At 31.8% G+C, this 16,433-nt stretch overlaps 2 protein-coding genes and 1 long non-coding RNA gene across 3 annotated transcripts; 1 reads left to right on the top strand and 2 right to left on the bottom strand.

Annotated features, from left to right (window-relative positions):
- Positions 1-1,825: 1,825 nt before the first annotated feature.
- On the bottom strand, positions 1,826-3,176 carry LOC132720585 (ficolin-1-like). The gene is made up of 2 exons (XM_060704744.1): positions 3,003-3,176; positions 1,826-2,573 (listed from the first exon to the last, which is right to left on the bottom strand). Exons 1-2 carry the CDS (start codon positions 3,103-3,105, stop codon positions 2,296-2,298), a joined length of 381 nt encoding a protein of 126 aa, XP_060560727.1. The 5' UTR covers positions 3,106-3,176; the 3' UTR covers positions 1,826-2,295.
- A 945-nt stretch (positions 3,177-4,121) lies between these two features.
- LOC132720584 (uncharacterized) lies at positions 4,122-10,697 on the bottom strand. The gene is made up of 4 exons (XR_009624366.1): positions 10,610-10,697; positions 7,273-7,433; positions 5,768-5,898; positions 4,122-4,346 (listed from the first exon to the last, which is right to left on the bottom strand). It is a non-coding gene; the product is annotated as an uncharacterized LOC132720584 (long non-coding RNA).
- Positions 10,698-14,114: 3,417 nt separating this feature from the next.
- Positions 14,115-15,966, top strand: LOC132720582 (fibrinogen-like protein 1). The gene is made up of 3 exons (XM_060704743.1): positions 14,115-14,196; positions 14,583-14,744; positions 15,689-15,966. Exons 1-3 carry the CDS (start codon positions 14,115-14,117, stop codon positions 15,964-15,966), a joined length of 522 nt encoding a protein of 173 aa, XP_060560726.1.
- The last annotated feature ends 467 nt before the right edge of the window (positions 15,967-16,433 follow it).

The raw sequence follows: 16,433 nt of genomic DNA, 5'->3' as shown, positions 1-16,433 counted from the left end.
GGGTTGGGTTTTTACTTTATTAGGAGTTTATAAAAGGTTTTTAAAGCAGCTACTTTTTGGGACTTGACATATTCATTGTTGCGTTTAAATCTTGCCAGGAACTTTTCATTTATTGGTGAAGCATTCAATGTAAGAAAGTACCATTAGTTTGGTGCTTAAATTTGGTACCACTCATTCTCGAAATATAGTATTCTTCACCAGTGATGCTTAAAGAAGCCGTTGGGGACCGACCATGTTATTGACTTGACACCACATTTAAAGAGTCTTTGGCTGAAACGGAAGATCTTCTAGCATGTAGGTGTATGGACAGCAGAATGCGAGTAAAAAGATATTTTAGGTTAAAGCAACAGCGATTTTTATAAAGAGGCTGTAAGTTCAAGTATTACCTTTTAATAAAGTTTTATTTATACACACTTGTGTTATCATTTGTTATATAACTCTTGTTGATAATTTTTAGATCATTGGGATGATTTGAACCAATACAGTAAGATTGTGGCTCGGTCGAGTTCATTTAGGGCCGAACAAGATGATTTCATTTCGCTACTCAGGATTCGTATAATTCACTCATAGATGGACAACAACATTCACTACAGTAGAAACTGTATTTTGTTTTATTTTTTTATTTTAAAAATCTAAGGAGTGACCTACTATTTATTTCAAAATAAGCGAAATACATGTATATAAATCCATTTTAATTTGTAAAAAATCGTGACCATCCAAGCGGCGATATGACAACTATTTAAAAGCCGAACATTGATTTAAAATGTTATTCTTAACTCGTAAATACAGACAAACACCTTCGTTCAAACCTTTATTTTATTGATGCCATGAAATATTGACAGTATTTTATTTAAGTGCAACAGGAAATGTTTTCCATTAAAATAGTCTTATGTTTCTCACGTGTGTCATTTTTAACAACCCTCCCGTGGAATTCGTAAGATCTTACATTTTTAACAGGTCTGACGAATCTCATGCTACACCGGTGCTAGGAAAACCTGTCTAACATCCACCATGTAAGACAAGTCGCGTGCCTTAAATGACGTCACTCCCGTGCGCCTTTTTGAATAGATTGGGTTATTAGAGGGACATCATTTTGCCGTAATGAATGAAGTTGTGAATTCATACGCTACTTTTAGAAAAAGATATAAATGAAAATATTTCTTTCCGTAATTTCTTTCCTTATCATGATCAATATGTGTCATATGCAAGAAAAAGAATCACCGGCTGTAGTCACAGCCTAGAAGATCTAGCCTAGGGGTAACTGTTCATCGGAACCTCGTTACTGCCGTAAACAGTTACCCTCGAGCGCGATAGTCCGTCCTGTACCAGCAGCCGGTGTAAAATTCAACATACTTGCTATATCTCTGTCGTTTATGAGATAATAGAATCAGTTATTTGTCCATTCCGTGTCAACAAATAAAACTTTATTATTGTAATTCAATTAAGAAAGAGTAAAATGCCAAATTGTATATAAACTTGTTTCTACCAATATCTTTCAATTCTAATGTACAATGTGTGTATGTTATATACATATTGTCAGTCAAGTTGTAAACATGTGAAATGAAATTCTTCTTGAGGTACCTAAATCCTTAATATAAGTTAATAGGTATAGCAATATCAGGACGGAATAATGTGTCACTATGAAAACTGTCCCTACAATAATTATCAATTTTTCTGTATTTTATGTTTTTCAAAATTTGGTTGATATTTGCTAAAAAGCATGTTATGGCATAAGTAAGCAAATGTCCAATTGAGCGGTATATCTTATACTATACACACCTGGCAATAAATTGAGCTAAGAAATAGTAATTTGATCAGTAGAAATACCAATTAAGTATTTATAAACCAGTACATTTTATGAGTTTAGTTTATTCTGAACCAAATTATTGAAGCAGAAGCAAATGTGTTGTTTTTACAAAAAAAAAAATGTAAGTGTTTATAAGCATGGTGTTAGAGCGTTTACAAAACATTAACAGTTGGATATTTGTGGTAAATGTTGACGATTACGTAATATAAAAAACACATTATTTAGCCAGATTTATAATAACGTATGTAACCGCCACATTACTATTTCTTAGCTCAATTAAGTCGTCATGTAATGACAGCGCTTTCAATCATAACCAATTTTATATTTCAGGGGGTGTGCTTAACTTATTTCCAGGTGTATATTATTGTCAATTATTTGTAAATTTCAAAAGAAAGATTCTCAGAATCAATTTTAAATCAATCAAAATTTCACGAATTTGACCTCTCAAATGTCTGAGTTTAGTTGTTGATCTCGATCTCGATCACATTTTATGTCCTTCTCAACATCATTGAAGATCTCCTTAATTTTCCTCCACTATTAAACCCTCCATGCCATTGTGCACAAACACCGGTTTCTGCCCCAGCAAGTTTACATGTTTCACCTGGTTGGACATATAATCCATTGAAATTAACGTATGTGCATGTTTTATACCACCAGGCTCCATGTCGATCAACAGCACAATTACGTGATCCTCCGAAATCTAAGTCACGGTCAAAAGTTGAAAACGCAGCTAAATTACTGTACCATAAACCTTTTGCTATGTTGTCTGAAAAAGGTAAATACAATTTTAACTGCATGATGCCATATGTAGCCTGTTTTAGTATATTGACGATTTTTGTCAGTCATACAGTTGGACAAAGTAAGATTCCCCAATGTCACCAAAACATTAAAACTGAATGTTCCATCTGAAAGTTAATCTTATTGCCCATATCGTTGTTTGTTTTAGTAATGTTAATAAAGTAAAGGTCAATGTGCATTGATAAAATGTATATGTTATATTACAAAACATGTAAGGAGATAATTAATTTATTTAAGAACTGTGTGTTGCTATTGTAGGCAAAACTTAATTCAGGAACTTAGATTTATATATCAATTAAAACTAATATGAAATCTGTATAAGTCAAAAATATATTTGTTTGGTAAATGTTATCTTTCATAAAGCAAATAGCATCACTCGTATAATTTCGTTTTGTACCTGATGCTTCGCGTAACCCAATGTTGAGTTTATACTTTATTCCATCTGTCAACTTGAACTCCCGAAAGGTCTCATACCCTGTGTCGTTCTTGTGATTTGTCATGTCAAGACGGACTTCTGAACGACTTTGGTCAGCTAATTCTTATATGTACTTCAGGCCTATGATAAGTAAACCAGTGGTACATAATTACAGAACTATCATGAAAATATCGACAGTACCAAATCGTCAAAACTAAAAGTTAGAATTCAAAAATAAAACGAAACAAAAATCTAAAAAAAAAATGAAACAAAACAGTCATATTGTGACACACATAAAAATACAAAAAAAATGTCTCTTATGCTAAATGTTACAGCCTATACATTATTAATTCAAACAGATTCATTTGATACACGATAGTCTTATTATATAAATAAATTGACTTTTTATCAACGATACCAAATGTTACCAAATGATATATGTATGATAGCCTGCTATCAGTTGTAAACAATAAATGCAAAGATAAAATGAAATTATTAACATGCTTACAATCTGTATTAAAATCCAAGTCATTGCATTTGCTTTGTCATAAAATCATTGTTTTCTTTATACATTTATTTCTATTTTTTTCAATATCTTATATGAACAAATCATAATAAAGACATAGAAACCAAGAACAGGTATCGCTGCAATAGTAATAACATGTACCTAAAATGTAAAAAATAACCAAATTGTAAAATTGAACGAAAATAAAACTGAAACGTTTGAAAACAAGGATATCTTGACAAGCAAGATGTTTTTGTCAATGTTAATATGACAACTTAACTTCCAGCCTCTTTACGTTTTAATGGTAGTTGAACAACAACGTAACAATACAAAAATGTTAGTGAATGATATTGTGGCATACGAAATTGATTCAAAAAATCATTGTATTGCACGTGTAAATGTATAAAGTCATCGGGCAATTCTTCAGCATTCTGATCATGGCTACTAAGCCGTTATAAGATTATCAGCGTGCAGGATAATATGTAATCCCCTATGCATTAAGAAAGTCTTGCCCATAAACATGACAAGCTATTGGAAAACAATATATTTCTTTTTGTTTTTTTTTTTTTTGCATAGCTTGTCACCTTACGTTTAAAAGTACAAATGTCCGGGTATAATTAATGAACACATATACAATTTAATAACATATATCGTTTACTTTAACAATTTATGCTCACTAATATTAAATATAAATACTCAAGTGAACCATAAATTATGGATCTACCTAGCCACAGTTCTCCTTCTGCGTTTCCGAACCCATTTTCATACTCTGAGAAATTTCGATAAAAATCGACGGACCCGTCGAAGCGCCTTTGAAACATCTACAAAGAGCGCAGTAAAATTTAGAAAAATATATAAATATTCAGTAAATTCAAACAAGCGTTGTACAAAGTCACGTAACAATTTTCAGTTTCATCTTAGAATACCCTATTAGACGTAGATGGTGTTTTTCAAAGAACTATTAAACCTTTTGGTATCAACCTTGATATGGATTGTTCAGATTTAAAGCTACATTAAATGAATTTCTTAAAAACAGAAATAGCGACATTTCATTAGTAAATTTGGTTCAATTTCCGACTTCCAGAATCTTTTATGGTGTCAAAGGCAACCAAAAAAAGAGCTTTTAAGCTTAAACTTCTGCGAAATTTTTTTTTTTATTTTGGCGAAATTTGGAATTTGCATGAGAAAATCCGCCTTTGGGGCATCCTAATCAATATTAAATCCCAAAATGGTTATAATAGCATTTCCAAATTTTAAGGTTTTTTTCGCTTTTAACGGTTTTTTTATTTTTCCCAAAATTTTTTTTATTTTTACCCAGTTTTTTTTTCTTTTTTTCTGAACGCATTTCCCAAAAAGCACCGTTGTATCACAAAGGGAAAAACTTATTTGCGGTTTTCTTTTATAGCAACTTTTAACACTGGTGGTAGCACATACAAAGAAAATTTTAAATTTTAGTCTTCTTTTGCATGTTTAAAATTTTGTAAAACAAACTTTTTGTGTTACCGTGGGGTTTTTTTCCGTTTTTAAATTTTTAAATTTTTTTGAAAAATTTTTAATGAGATTTAAAATAATACTGTTAATAAGGTTAATAAAACAGTAGAATGCTTGGTTATTAGGCCGACGGCAAAATATTTTTACATATTTATTTAATGTAACTTTAACAAGTAAACTGTTAAATTGATTGGCATGTGATGTACCTAGTCTAGTCTTTACTAGCATATATATAGACTTAAACCTTTAAACCTTAAGATTCTTTTTAGTGTTGCTTTATTCGCAATGTATGTCTTGTGTGTTTTATGTTAACTTTCTGTGGAAAAAAAGTTGAAGTCAATCACTATGCATATATTAAATACATTGATTGATTTATATATCTATTAACTAGGTACTCAATTATTTACAAGATTTCAACCTGAGACCTGAGCTTTCAAGTATGCAGAAAACAGAAAAAAAATAAAAAAAAAAAAATATTTGCTGAACAATATTTAAACGGACTCCACATGATGGGACTGAAAATATTTCTTCCAAATAAATGTTCCATTTGGTGTACGTTTAGACCACTAATCTTTGTGCAAAATTTCAGATCTTTCGCACACTTCGTTCTGCAAGAATAATCATAAAAATTGTTAAAATAAATGAGTCAAAATGAAAAGCGTTTAAACATTTTTTCACACAAATCGAGCTAAGAAAAAGCATAAAAATGCGATTTTCAATTTATTTCAAATTAATTTAACACTTTACATACCGTCCAGCCGCCGCCGTCAGTCTCCATGTCACAATTCACTATCAATATCTTCCTAGACGTCCATAATTCTATCTCATACAAACCACTTTTTGCTTCCGGGAATTTTTCAAGAATTTCTTTACAGTCGCTCACTGAGCAAAAATGAGATAAGAATAAATAAAACATAAACTAGCTTTCAAATGAATGCATCGAGTTTACAATAATTCCTGAAGTAATAAGCATTTGATTAATGGCAAATCTATGGAGTTCATATTCCCTTTTACAAATAAATAAAATTCGAGTTTACAATAATCGATGAAGCAATTTGCATTGAATTAATGACAAATCTATGGCGTTCATATGAATTCCCTTTTACAGATTTATAAATTTTGTATTCTGACGTTTTTCATTTTGATGTTGTACATGTATGTTTGTCAATATAGAATATTTATGAACTTGTTTAAGCGTATAAAACTATATCAGGTTATCTGTTTGTTTGATTGTTTTTGATGGGTTTTTTTTTAAAGACCCTGGTCTCACCGACTCAGTATAGGTGATATGGCGATGTTCCAACTTGACCGGTGGAGGAAAATTTCAGGTGCCATTCTTTTCATTATTAGAGGCAAAACCAAAAATCGCTATCTCGTTCCCACGAAATATAACTCGGAAAAAAATGCTATCTGAGCTCGTTCCCACGAGTTAGTCGGCCAATCAGCTTTTTAGTCTTTCTTCGAACGCATCTTCGGTTTAATTGGTCAGCTAACTCGTTACCAGATGTGTTCATCTGATTGGGCCATGGGATAGCACAATTTGTTTTGTGTTGTTTTTTATGTTGTTGCTGTTTGTTTATTCCTCTTAGTTTCTTTTTTTTTTTGTATGTTGAACGAACGTGGTAGCATTTTGTTTTTTTTTCGTGTTTTTTTTTTCTGAGTTATATCTTGTTGCCATGAGATAGCATTTTGATGTTTGTTGGGGTTTTTTTTCTCCTGAGTTACATATCGTGGCCACGAGAAAATATTTTGTACTTGGGTTATATCTCGTGGACACAAGATATGAAAAGAAAAATAAATAGGCATGTCCTCTCTGTGCTTCTGTATATATCTCAGCACAAATTTAACATGTTTAAAGGGACTCCACTGAGGTTATTACATACGATGAGACTGGAAATATATTTCCAAGGCTTGTGTACTATCATACATATTCTATAAGGGTTTGCGCTAATTACTTGTGTGCAAATTTCCAGTTCATTCCCTGCACCCGTTTTCCCAGAAAAAGCCACTTTTTATTGTGAAAAATGACTAAAAATAAGAATTTAAAAAGTTTTGTTTTTACGCCTTTTGACCTCAGTGGAGCTATTTTAATAAATAGATTACCAGTGAATGATACTGTGTCAATGTATGTAGTCAATAAAAGGATCAGTTTTATACCATAAACACAAACAATAGGCTTTGTTGCATGTTAAACTGTAAAACAGATTTAAATATGATGCATTTTTACAAGAAGATTGCCTTGTAGTAATACATTACATCTGTTACAAGTTGCGGCTTCCCATTTTCCAGACGCTTGACATTTCACCTCAGGCTGACTAGGAATGTATCCATCGTCACATTTTACTGAAGCCTTATCCTCGAGGCTATGTTCGTTTACCAGCAATTTCCCTTGTGTATTTCCTGACCAATATCACAAGCTATAATAAATATATATAAGAAGTAACTTCACACTTGTATTAGTTAAATAAGGTTTCCTATGACACCCGTATTTGTTTGTTCCCAATCTCATTAAAATCATATTCTTACTAATCGCTTCACTACCCTACGTAGCGAAGAGTAACGGAGCGAAACGATGATCTGATTTTAATGAAATTGATTTGTTCCATTTAATGCACAATTATCTCAGAAACAAATAAATTTTTACTTCTTTAGAAAGCGCAAACATGGATGTTATAATATCTAAATAATGGTTTCAGAGAATGCTAGATGCCTTCTACCCGAAGAAAGTTGCAATTAATGTGAAACTATTTGTCATAAAAGTAGCAAAATCTTAACAAAAAGGTCTTGACTTCCAGACAAAACACTGATTCACTTTAAAGTGTAATTATTGATTTCACGATCGGCGCTAACTTCTTCAGGTAAAAAACATCTTTCATCTTAAAGATATACTATGTTCAACCTTGAATAAAATAATTTATTACATAAATTTATTGAAATCTTTATACATATGTTATTCTTAATGAACATGTCTAATTTGAATATAAGAATGAATAAACTATGTATAACATGCAGCATTTCCTATTAAAAATCAAGTAAATTTGTTTTTCTTCAAAAAACTACCAGTTTTGTTAATGACACATTTTATTCATATTTTGACAAAATATAGTGTGTTGACTTTTAAACATAACATATCTACTTTGGGTTAAGTCAAAACACATTTATTGTATATTTACAAAGATATTGTGAAGTAATTCACAGTATTTTCTCTAATATCAAATTTGAGCATATCATATCTTTAAGCCATTACTAAACTTTATAAAATAAACTCTTGTTTCCTTTCTTACGATGGAAATGTTTATTCCTTTATATGCGTTTTTCAATCCATTTATACAAGTACTTGATACAGGAACAGTTTGAATATTAACAAGATATGTTTGTAAAACATGTATGCCCCTATCGGCAGCCAATTAGTCATGTGATTAGGTTATAATAACTGACGTTTGACATAGTGACCAAAAATCAATGAGGGTTAATTACTGGTTATTACTAGTCACTAGGTAAGTGTGACCTCAAAGGTTGTGTGCAGCAATTTTACGAAAAAGTGATTTCAAATCTTACCAAATAATACATGTATATGCATAGATTTTATGAATCATGCAGGCTCATTAATGACAGCCAAGTTGTTATATTACATAAGACCTTGAAATGTGTATACCAAAAGGATTTTTAGTTTAATAAAAAAAAAAAGTCAACCAAGACAACTTGAGTTGTTGGGTTATTAGTCAGAAACAGTCGTTTCATACAAGGTCAATATGACATTGACCTTTGACCCTTAAATCAATAGGGGTTATCTACTGGCCAAGACCAATGCACCTGTGAAGTTTGAAGGAAAATAGCCCATGACTTGGGATATTGTTTAGAAAGCGTTGTTATCTATAAGGTCAATGTGATCTTGAACTCTGACGCCTTAACGCCAAAAATCCATTGAGGTCAGCTTCTGACCAAAAGCAATGCATTTGTAAAGCATGAAGGTCAAGGGTCCATGGGTTGTCCAGTTATTGATAGAAAACCGTTTTGAAATACAAGGTCAATGCAACCTTGACCTTTGTTCCCCTGACCCCAAAATCATTAGGGGTCATCTACTGGTCAATCCCAATACACCTTCAAAATTTGAGGATTTACAGCCAATTGGTTGTCAAGTTATTGATCGGAAACCGTTTGTACCTACAAGGTCAATGTGACCTTGACTTTTGACTCCTTGACCCCAAAATCAATAGGGGTCATTCGCTGGTCATGAACAATCATCAAACCAAATTTGAAGTTCCTAGGAATAAGCATACTTTAGTTATTGATCGGAAACCGTTTTTACCTACAACGTCAATGTGACCTTGACCTTTGACCCCTTGACCCAGACATCAATAGTGTCATCTGCTGGTAATGAACAATCAGAATTCCGAGTTTGAAGTTCCTAGGATTAAGCGTTTTTTAGTTATTGATCGGAAACCGTTTTTACTTACAAGGTAAATGTGACCTTGACCTTTGACCCCTTGACGCCAAAATCAATAGTGGTCATCTACTGTTCATGAACAATCACCAAACCAAGTTTCAAGTTCCTAGGCCCAAGCGTCTTAAGTTATTGATTGGAAACCATTTTACCTACAAGGTAAATGTGACCTTGACCTTTGACCCCTTGACCCCAAAATCAATTTGGGTCTTTTCCTGGTCATGAACAATCATCAAACTAAGTTTGAAGTTTCTGGGCCTAAGCGTTTTTTCAATTATTGATCGGAACCGTTTTAACCTACAAGGTCAATGTGACCCTGACCTTTGACCTGTTGACCAAAATCAATACGAGTCATTTGCTGGTCATGAACAATCAACATACCAAATTTGAAGTTCCTATGCCTAAGTGTTCTTGAGTTATCACTCGGAAACTGTTTTTACCTACAAGGTCAATGTTACCTTGACCTTTGACCCTTTGACCCCATAACCAATAGGGGTCATCTACTGTCATGAAAAAACATCATACTTAGTTTGAAGTTCATAGGCCTAACTGTTCTTTAGTTATCACTCGGAAACCATTTGGTCTACGGACCGACGGAACGACGGACCGACCGACCGACAAATGCAAAGCAATATACCCCCACTTCTTTGAAGGGGGCATAATAAAACAATCTATTAAATTCATAACGTAACAATGCAATACATTCGAAGAAGTAACGTGTATAGAGGATATTCAAGTTTTTTTCTCCATAAATTCTGGATTTATTTCCATAGAGTGGTATGAAAATAAATAAATCATGAGTGTCGGTAGCCACGAGTGAAATATGATAATTTTCATACCACAAGATGAAAATTAATCCTGTATTTATAGAAAGAACTTGAATTTTTTGTTTATTATATACATTCTTTTTCAATTTTGGCATTACAATTTGAAAAACATTCCCTGAAATTTTATGAACTGGAGGATTTGTAAGTAAGTGATCCGGCAAGACACGAGTGAAAATACAGAAATTTGTTTCACTGCAGTGAAAGATAAATGTTTACAGTGAAAATACGGAAAATGAACATACACATTTTATTTAATCAATATTTCTCAATATTTTATTTATAAGTATATAATAAATTATATTATTTGACAGATCAAACATACTTCTATCTCTACACTCATGGGAATCTCCTTTATGATAACACCTTTGGTTGGCTTGACATGGCCTTGTGCTACAACTACTAACCATTGCCTGAAGAAAAAATGAAGACCCAATTAACAAAACACTGAACATTATGTTTTTTATTAACTAGTATTGCTATTGTTCAAGTGGTTTAGCTATTGAATACGAAAATAATAAATTATTTAAATAAAGAAATAATTAATAACAATTGTTGTTCTTGAAATACAAAATATGATAAACAAGATCAACAAGGAAAGGCGGAGTTCAATGAACGCAACACAAAACGACCCAGCAACAAGAACCAGTGGCAAAGAGCCCAGGAGGACCCCAAACAAATCAGGACAGGGCGCAAGGCAGACCAATAAAATGATATATAAGAAGAAATAATAGTAACCGAAAAGGAAATCAAAATCAAAGAAAACAATTAAATGATTGATTTAAAGGCCCACTAAGTAATTGGGCACAGAGGAAGGGAATGGGAGACTCGGGGGAGGGGGGGGGATTAAAATAAAAAACTAGGGGCAAAAGGGAAGATACTTACCGTAGACGAAAAACAACAACTAGGGACACAAACAAAAGTGTGGCCAAAAACATCATGAAGCAAGCATTTTGTACTTTATCTTGTTCAATTCCCGTGATGTTTTGCCTTGTGTGTACTCAAATACCAAAGAGCAATGATTTGAGGTGTACAGTATGTAACGATAGTACTAGTGTTAACAAATTCGAAAACCAGGCTAAACATCGTTTTCCTGTACTTTGTGGACATTGGCTCAGGGGAACGGCGTGTTAAAGTGATATGTATGTTTTTTCACCTTAAACTGTAAAATAATTATAACAAAATAGGAATATCACGTAGTCAAGCTGTTATACACTGCATTAGGTGTAATTCCCTAGAGCTAATTCTGTTTAAAAACGCACTGGAATACAGTGTTTAGCTAGGTTTTCAATGAACGTCATTATATTGTATTATATTATTTAAAAATTGATGTTATTGACTAACCAGTGTTAATTATTATTTTCACTTTATTTAATTGTTTCTTCTTGCTACCAGAACATATCGAACATGAATTGCATTGCTATTAAATGGCCATTTAGTCTCCAATTGACATCATATTGCTTTTTTTCAAAGACGTTTTATTTTTGTTAAGTTCTCCAAATGGTTACTCATTGGTTATAAACCAGACCCACCATTGATCGTTTGTATTTCGGCATGGATTAAACGTGTAAATTGTATGGAAGTCAAAATACCACTGCTGTAATCGTTTGATAGATATTCCTGTCGCCAGAAGAAAATAGCACTTAATGTAAAATAATATGTCATGAAAGTAGCAAATTGGAAACAAAGATATATTTGACTTCCATACGAAATACCAAAATCACTGTAAATGTATGAATGGCCCAAAATAAGCAACAGGGGAAAAAGACAGTTTAGGTACTCGGCAAATAGATTAACTTGTTGGGACCAATAAGAGAATACCAAAAATATAAAAAATTTGAGAAATTAAAATGAAAATGAGCCTATTATTTAAGAAAATATTTATTCATGCAATGGTGCGTCTTTGTCTATATTAAAAACATGAAGATACTTACGCTAGGCCATTCGCTGATATAAGAGAAAATTGAACCCTTTTTGGTTTCAAACTCCGACAAGTCAACAGACTCCCGGTCAGCATCGTTCAATTTACATGTTTTCTTCGTTCTGTCATAGTCAATAGATTTACATATTTTCAATGACATACATGTCCGAGCACATTCTTGATGATCTGTATCAATTATTTCCAGCACAGAATGACCAACTAAGGCTATGTTAAGATTGTCCTTTGTTATTTGAAATGTTTTACACGTGCTTGAAAAAACTGTTTGAAGGACAACTGCATAAATAATCACTATTCCAGTATGGATCCTCATTTGTCTAACATTAAACAAAATTTTATGACAAAGTTTAAAACGAGGATACAAATTGCTATGGGACTGTTGCGCAGATAAAATCCAGATCTATTTTGTTGAGCTCTTGAAATTGCTGGATTTAAACTGAGAAGTTAAAGTTCTCTGAATAAATATTGAACCAATTACATTAACAATCCAATCAAAATGAAAATGCGTGCTTTTGCTCTTTATCAATAGTTTGCATAATCAATTATGTTTGCAAATGCTCAAATGCCAAATAAAAATTAGCTTTTTATAGTGCCAAATGCAACTATGATATCGTTCGTCATTTATTTACGTCAATTATTTACATTAGTTGAGATAAATCATTTTGATAATATGTTATCAATTATTTGTTACAAAATGATCGAGTCTGTGCATATTACTTTTGTTCTATGAAGCTGAAAATTCTTTATTCTTTTTTGTGAATGAACGTGGTGACAGTATCTATATAATTGAAGGGGTCAGTGCAAGATTGTACCTAACGTTTTTTAACATTATTTTGAGAAAAAGGTCATTTAATGAAATCTTATTTTTAATTGAAATATTTTAAAATTAGTTCACTAATAAGAAGTGTTATTAATAAAAAGAACATTTGAAACCAAAGTTGTGTTTTACACCATTTTTTACCATTTTATTGAAAGAAAAGTTATTTTTATCAAATGTGCTTATGCAAAAACGGTTCTAAATCCTATGGAGTTAGGACCTTTGTAACTTGTAAAACAATTGCATAAAGTATTTGAGCTTAAAATTTACATATCTCTCAACTTTTCAACAACTACAAGGTTATCTTATAACCCTTAATGTATTTGCACATTAATATTAAGCTTAAAAAAACTTATGGCGTATCAAACAAATCACCAATTGTATAGTTTGTATTTGTTACACATCCTTTAGTTAATAAATTGATGAATATTTGATTGATTAATTAACTAATTGATTTATAGAACAAAAACAAATGAGTTTTAAACATATTTTATATTCTCCATAGAAGAAAGAAACAAAACTTTAACATTTAAGCCAGTTCAAATATAAAAGAACCTATCTTACGAATAAAAGTTTTGTTTTTAATAATTCAGAATATAATTACCTGTATTTCAAAAATATTGTGTCAAGGAACTGTAACAAACGTATTTTCACTAGCCGACTTCCTTTAAATAACCTAAGTGATAGGGAATTTAATTGAAATATATCCCTGACAATTATGTTAGCTTGTACAAACACGTTCGCATGTATAAATGTATTGTCTATGGTTTCAAAAAAGGCACTTTTTCAAATTTTACTATCAATCCCCATATTATCTGAGACATGATTATTTATTTGGGTCATTTGCCTAATCCTCGTGATTATATTTGTTAACTAAGTGTCATGTTTCTTTGTTTGCATCGCTTTTCTAGCACTTCAAAAAATCATGTGGAATTAATAGTCTAAGATCAGTTGCGGAGAAATTTGTAATACCGGTAACTGTTTAATTATCCGAGAAAGATGAAAGGTTTGGTCAACCACCGATAAAATATTTGAAGAGCTGTAGGATTTATTTTTCAGATATTTCAAAGACGTATGGATGGGTCGGTTGAGTTTTATCGAAACTTTTCCGACTATGATAATGGATTTGGGAACGCTGAAGGGGAGTTGTGGCTAGGTATGTCAGGAATGATACTTTTTCCACATATCATTGTAGATTTAAGCATTCACTTTGAGGTCAAAAATTGAATACATACGTCATTGTATAAGGATTAGAAAGAAATATGTTAAGGCTTCATATGTAAAAAGTCTCTATAGTTCTTTTTTATGGCAGAGGCATACTGTTGAACAAATAGATTGTATCACATTGGAAATGGGCATATTGAATGAAACGGATTATTAGCCATTCTAAATTTGATGTATGATTTACTTATTGTCTTTCTCGTTTCCGCCTTCATGGTCCATCAAGTACTTTTAGTTTCAATGATAAGGTTTTGTTTTATATTATATATCTATAGGACTATCCTTAAATTGTTATATTTTATATTGGTTGTGTTTTCTCAGGCCTGAAATATATTCAAGAATTAGCTGAACAGGGTACTTCTGAGGTTCGTCTAGACATGACAAATGAAAACTATGGTACAGGGTATGAGACTTTTCAGGAGTTCAGGTTAACAGATGGAACAAGTTATAAACTCAACATTGGGTCACGTGAGGGATCCGCAGGTATAAATGAAAAAAAAATCCCTTACCATGACATTATGAAATTGTTATAAAACAAATCTAAATATTTACGCGATAACAGATTCATTAACACTCATTTTCATCTAATATTTTCTTTGATGTGTTTTAGTTGTTACTTTTGGTGCCGATGGTGTGCTTCTTGTTGTTGAATAATTATTTGTTGTAATTTACCTAGGATCGTGTTATCAAGATTATTATTTGTTATTTATTAAAAGATTTCCTTAAATGCACAAAATGCTTTAGAAAATAATTGTTCATTCAAAAAAAACTCTAACATGCGTTTAATAAGGTTTAAATAAAGGTTTTAGAGCATTTTAGATGATTATATCCTGATGAAAGTAGGACCGAACTTGAAAATTATCTGCCATTAAAGAAGCATAGTGTAAACAATGTAGTATTTCGACTTCTGTTCGAAATACTTAATCACTTTTTTACTGCCTGCCAAAATGCCACAGATGTAAAATGGTTCACGTGCATGTTTTTGGCCAATGAGTAACTTTTTGAAACTTTAAGAGGGAACAAATAAATTAAACAAAATGATAAGAGAATAAGAGCGCCTTTAATTCTGCTAACGTTTGGTAACGCTGAAAACTTATCGTAAAGAAATGACATTAGTCTCGCCATTCTCACATATATTGTAGTGCATAGATTACTTCTGTTATTCGTATTTGTACTTTACATCTTTACATTATTCAATAAAATAAATATTTGGCTTCCAACAGACCTTTGAATTAATTTCACGTAAGATATTTGCTAGCAAGTGAAAGAAATACTGCTTTTGGAATTATCAAGTCCGCTTATCAATATTGTTACCCGAGTTTGAGATGTTTTGTTTCTTTTTTGTCTTTCTTTGTTGTTCTCTTTAACTTGTGAACGTGAATATGATCTAATGCTTTGTAAAAGAAAACATATTATTATCTTTTTAGGTAACTCGGCATATGGCTTACTCCATAACAAATTTCAACTGTTTTCGACCTTTGACCGTGACGTTGATCCCGCATCAACTCGTAATTGCGCTGTGGATCGACACGGAGGCTGGTGGTATAACGGATGTTCTTACGTTAACCTGAATGGATTGTATGTGACACCAGGAGGGACATGTGTCCTCGCTGGTGCAGAATCAGGGGCATGTGGACACGTGCATACTGGATTTAACGGCAATAAGGGACTGAGACGTTCTACAATGATGTTGAGAAGGACCTAAACATGCAATAATAATGTCACGTTCAACTCAATTTAAATCATTTATAAGTAACAGTTTTCTTTGTACGAAAACAATGTGGACACAAACATTTGTTTATTTTATGTCAAAATGTGATATTGAAAAGGAAATTTTAAATTTGAAGTATTCAAAGCATGATACGATTAAAAACTGTGTTCTGATAACTTTCTTTATCTATATAAATATACAATAATCAATGTTTATGTTATTAAAAAATAAATAATTTAAAAATAATTTTCCGAACAATAATTTATATGAAATTAACAAAGGTTATCAAAACTTAAATTATACAAAAGATAATTTTAGTTTAAGTATCTAGATCTGCAATAGGAAAATTTTATAAGAACAACATAATTATATGAGGAATTTTATGATGCTTCTGTTAATACTTTTTTTGCCCATGCCGTATTACTCATTATGTGATATCGAGTTAAAATTCTAAGGCCCCA

Source organism: Ruditapes philippinarum, unplaced genomic scaffold (assembly GCF_026571515.1).
Source record: "Ruditapes philippinarum isolate M1 unplaced genomic scaffold, ASM2657151v2 ctg8422_1_1_1_1, whole genome shotgun sequence".
NCBI lineage: Eukaryota > Metazoa > Mollusca > Bivalvia > Venerida > Veneridae > Ruditapes > Ruditapes philippinarum.
Note: the sequence above shows the minus strand (reverse complement) of the source record. Positions and strands in the feature narration are given on the sequence as shown.

Coding starts and splice junctions, on each gene's coding strand:
- LOC132720585 (XM_060704744.1), bottom strand. CDS start 3,105: ATGACAAATCACAAGAACGACACAGGGTATGAGACCTTTCGGGAGTTC. Junction 2,574..3,002: donor TGGGTTACGCGAAGCATCAG/GTACAAAACGAA, acceptor TACCTTTTTCAG/ACAACATAGCAAAAGGTTTA.
- LOC132720582 (XM_060704743.1), top strand. CDS start 14,115: ATGGATGGGTCGGTTGAGTTTTATCGAAACTTTTCCGACTATGATAAT. Junction 14,197..14,582: donor TGAAGGGGAGTTGTGGCTAG/GTATGTCAGGAA, acceptor GTGTTTTCTCAG/GCCTGAAATATATTCAAGAA. Junction 14,745..15,688: donor GTCACGTGAGGGATCCGCAG/GTATAAATGAAA, acceptor TTATCTTTTTAG/GTAACTCGGCATATGGCTTA.